This window comes from Lactuca virosa, chromosome 7, assembly GCF_052849685.1.
Source record: "Lactuca virosa cultivar CGN04683 chromosome 7, Lactuca_virosa_CGN04683_v6, whole genome shotgun sequence".
NCBI classification, from domain to species: domain Eukaryota; kingdom Viridiplantae; phylum Streptophyta; class Magnoliopsida; order Asterales; family Asteraceae; genus Lactuca; species Lactuca virosa.
The window spans coordinates 184,681,047-184,683,105 of record NC_136432.1 but is presented as its reverse complement, the minus strand read 5'-3'; the positions used below and the strand labels follow the sequence as shown (position 1 = coordinate 184,683,105).

At 42.0% G+C, this 2,059-nt stretch overlaps 1 protein-coding gene across 1 annotated transcript; it reads left to right on the top strand.

Annotated features, from left to right (window-relative positions):
* The first annotated feature begins 721 nt into the window (after positions 1–721).
* LOC145127376 (uncharacterized) lies at positions 722–1,087 on the top strand. Its single transcript, XM_079062591.1, has one exon. It carries the CDS (start codon positions 722–724, stop codon positions 1,085–1,087), a length of 366 nt encoding a protein of 121 aa, XP_078918717.1.
* Positions 1,088–2,059: the final 972 nt, after the last annotated feature.

Genomic DNA, 2,059 nt, shown 5'->3' with positions numbered 1-2,059 from the left:
TATAATGATAACCATTGAAGACTTTGAACCCACTTGGTTTGAGGGTGTTGATGAAGATAGCAAAAATCAAAGAATATGATTTATCTATTGGTATCCACCATCAAGAGTAAGGCACATGGAATGCTAGCTCCTTCTTGTATTCTTGAGTGTCTTAAGCCTTTAAGTGTTTAACTCAAATAAGCACTAAAGATGACAACTCAAGAGGGCTTCTAATCTTGCAACAATCTTCAAAAGACAACAAGAAGAGGAAAAGGGAGGAGGTTTCGGCCATAGAGAGAAAGTGGAGATTTCACTAGAAAACACTAGCCAAAAACTCATGCAAGACACTCTCTTACATACTCCATTCAATGTAAGGTCCCTATAATAAAATACTCTAAAGTATTTGTAGCCTTTAGAAGCATGGGGAGACAAAGCTTGGAGGTTTACAAGCAACCCCCATATTTCTGGTGTATATATATATTGTATGTATTATGTACCCCATATTGTTACTTGTTAGACAGGCTTGGCTTGTATTTAGCCTGTGTTCTCATACCAGACCGATATTGTATTTTTGTATATATATTGGAATGCATGGCCTAAGGCCGTTTCATGGGAATTATGTGTGTCAACATGGTATCAGAGAGTATATGCTAAACCTAGCCTCCGATCCTTACCTGTCGACTGCCCCAACTCAAATTTTTTTCTTTTTCTCACAACATCTTCTCCCCTGATCATCTTCATCATGCCAGACACAGATTCTTCCACTCACTCATCTGGTCCATTAGATAAGATCTATGGAATCACAAACATCAAATCTTATATCCCTCTTTTGCTTGATCTTGATCGGTTAAACTACGATTCCTCAAAAGAGTTGTTCAAAACACACTGCATTGGGTACTCTGTATATGATCAGCTTGATAAATCGTCTTCATCCTCTTCAAAACATCCCATATATCAGGCTACATCATGGAAAGAGGTTGAAAACATTGTCAAACAATGGTTATACGGGACTCTCACTCAATCGGTCCTTCAATCCATTCTTGTACCCGATCCCACCGCTGCTGAAGTCTGGAAAGCTATTGAAGATCTCTTTCATGAGAATAAATAGAGTAAAGCCATGGAATTAGACGATGAACTGCACACTCTAACCATCGGAGACTCCACTATTATGGAATATTGCACTAAGATTACGTCTATATCTAACCTGCTCGCCAATATTGGCTCTCCAGTGAATGAACGAAATCTTGTCATATATGCCCTAAACGGACTCTCGCCAAAGTTCTCTCACATTGTTACAACGATCCTCCATCAAAAACCCTTTCCGACCTTCTTGGAGATGTGTTTCATGCTTACTCTTGAAGAACGATCGATGAATAAAGAGCATAATCGACTTGTACAATCCCCGCATCTTGATACTTCTTCTGCCCCGACAATCCTCAATACCCAACATCAAAATCGAGAGCCAACCTCTAACCGTGGCTAATCAACCGGCGATAGAGGAGGGCGTCATCAGTGGGGCGGACGGTCTAGTCGTTCTGGTGGGAGGAATAGCGGCAGACGGGGTGGCCGTTCAAATGGCGGTGGTGTCTTCTTACACTCTTCAACTGTGTGGGGAGGGTTCTATGATTAGTCCATATCTTACCCTCTTCAGCGTGGTCTTTTTCCACAGCCTCTTCCATCGGCCCATTGGCCACTTTTTGTAGGTCCGACGCATCCACATCAAACAGCCTAGTGGCCCAATGTCACTCTATCCCAGCAACATCAGGCAATGCTTACTTCTAGTCAGCCCAACATCAGACAACCCATTTATCATCCAAATGGCTTTCAGTTTTTTCAATACCCGCCATCTGCCGACCAAGCAACTACCCTACCTCAAGCATTCAGTATTATACCTCTTCAAGATCCGGGAAACAAAAATTGGTTCATGGACACCGGCGCGACTGCTCACCTCAATAACGATGCGGGTATCCTAAATTATGTTACAAATAAGTGCAATAATTTTTCGGTTTTAGTTTGAGACGGGTCTCGAATTCCAGTTGTCCAATCGGGCAACACTACTCTTAATCTCACTCCCTTTCAT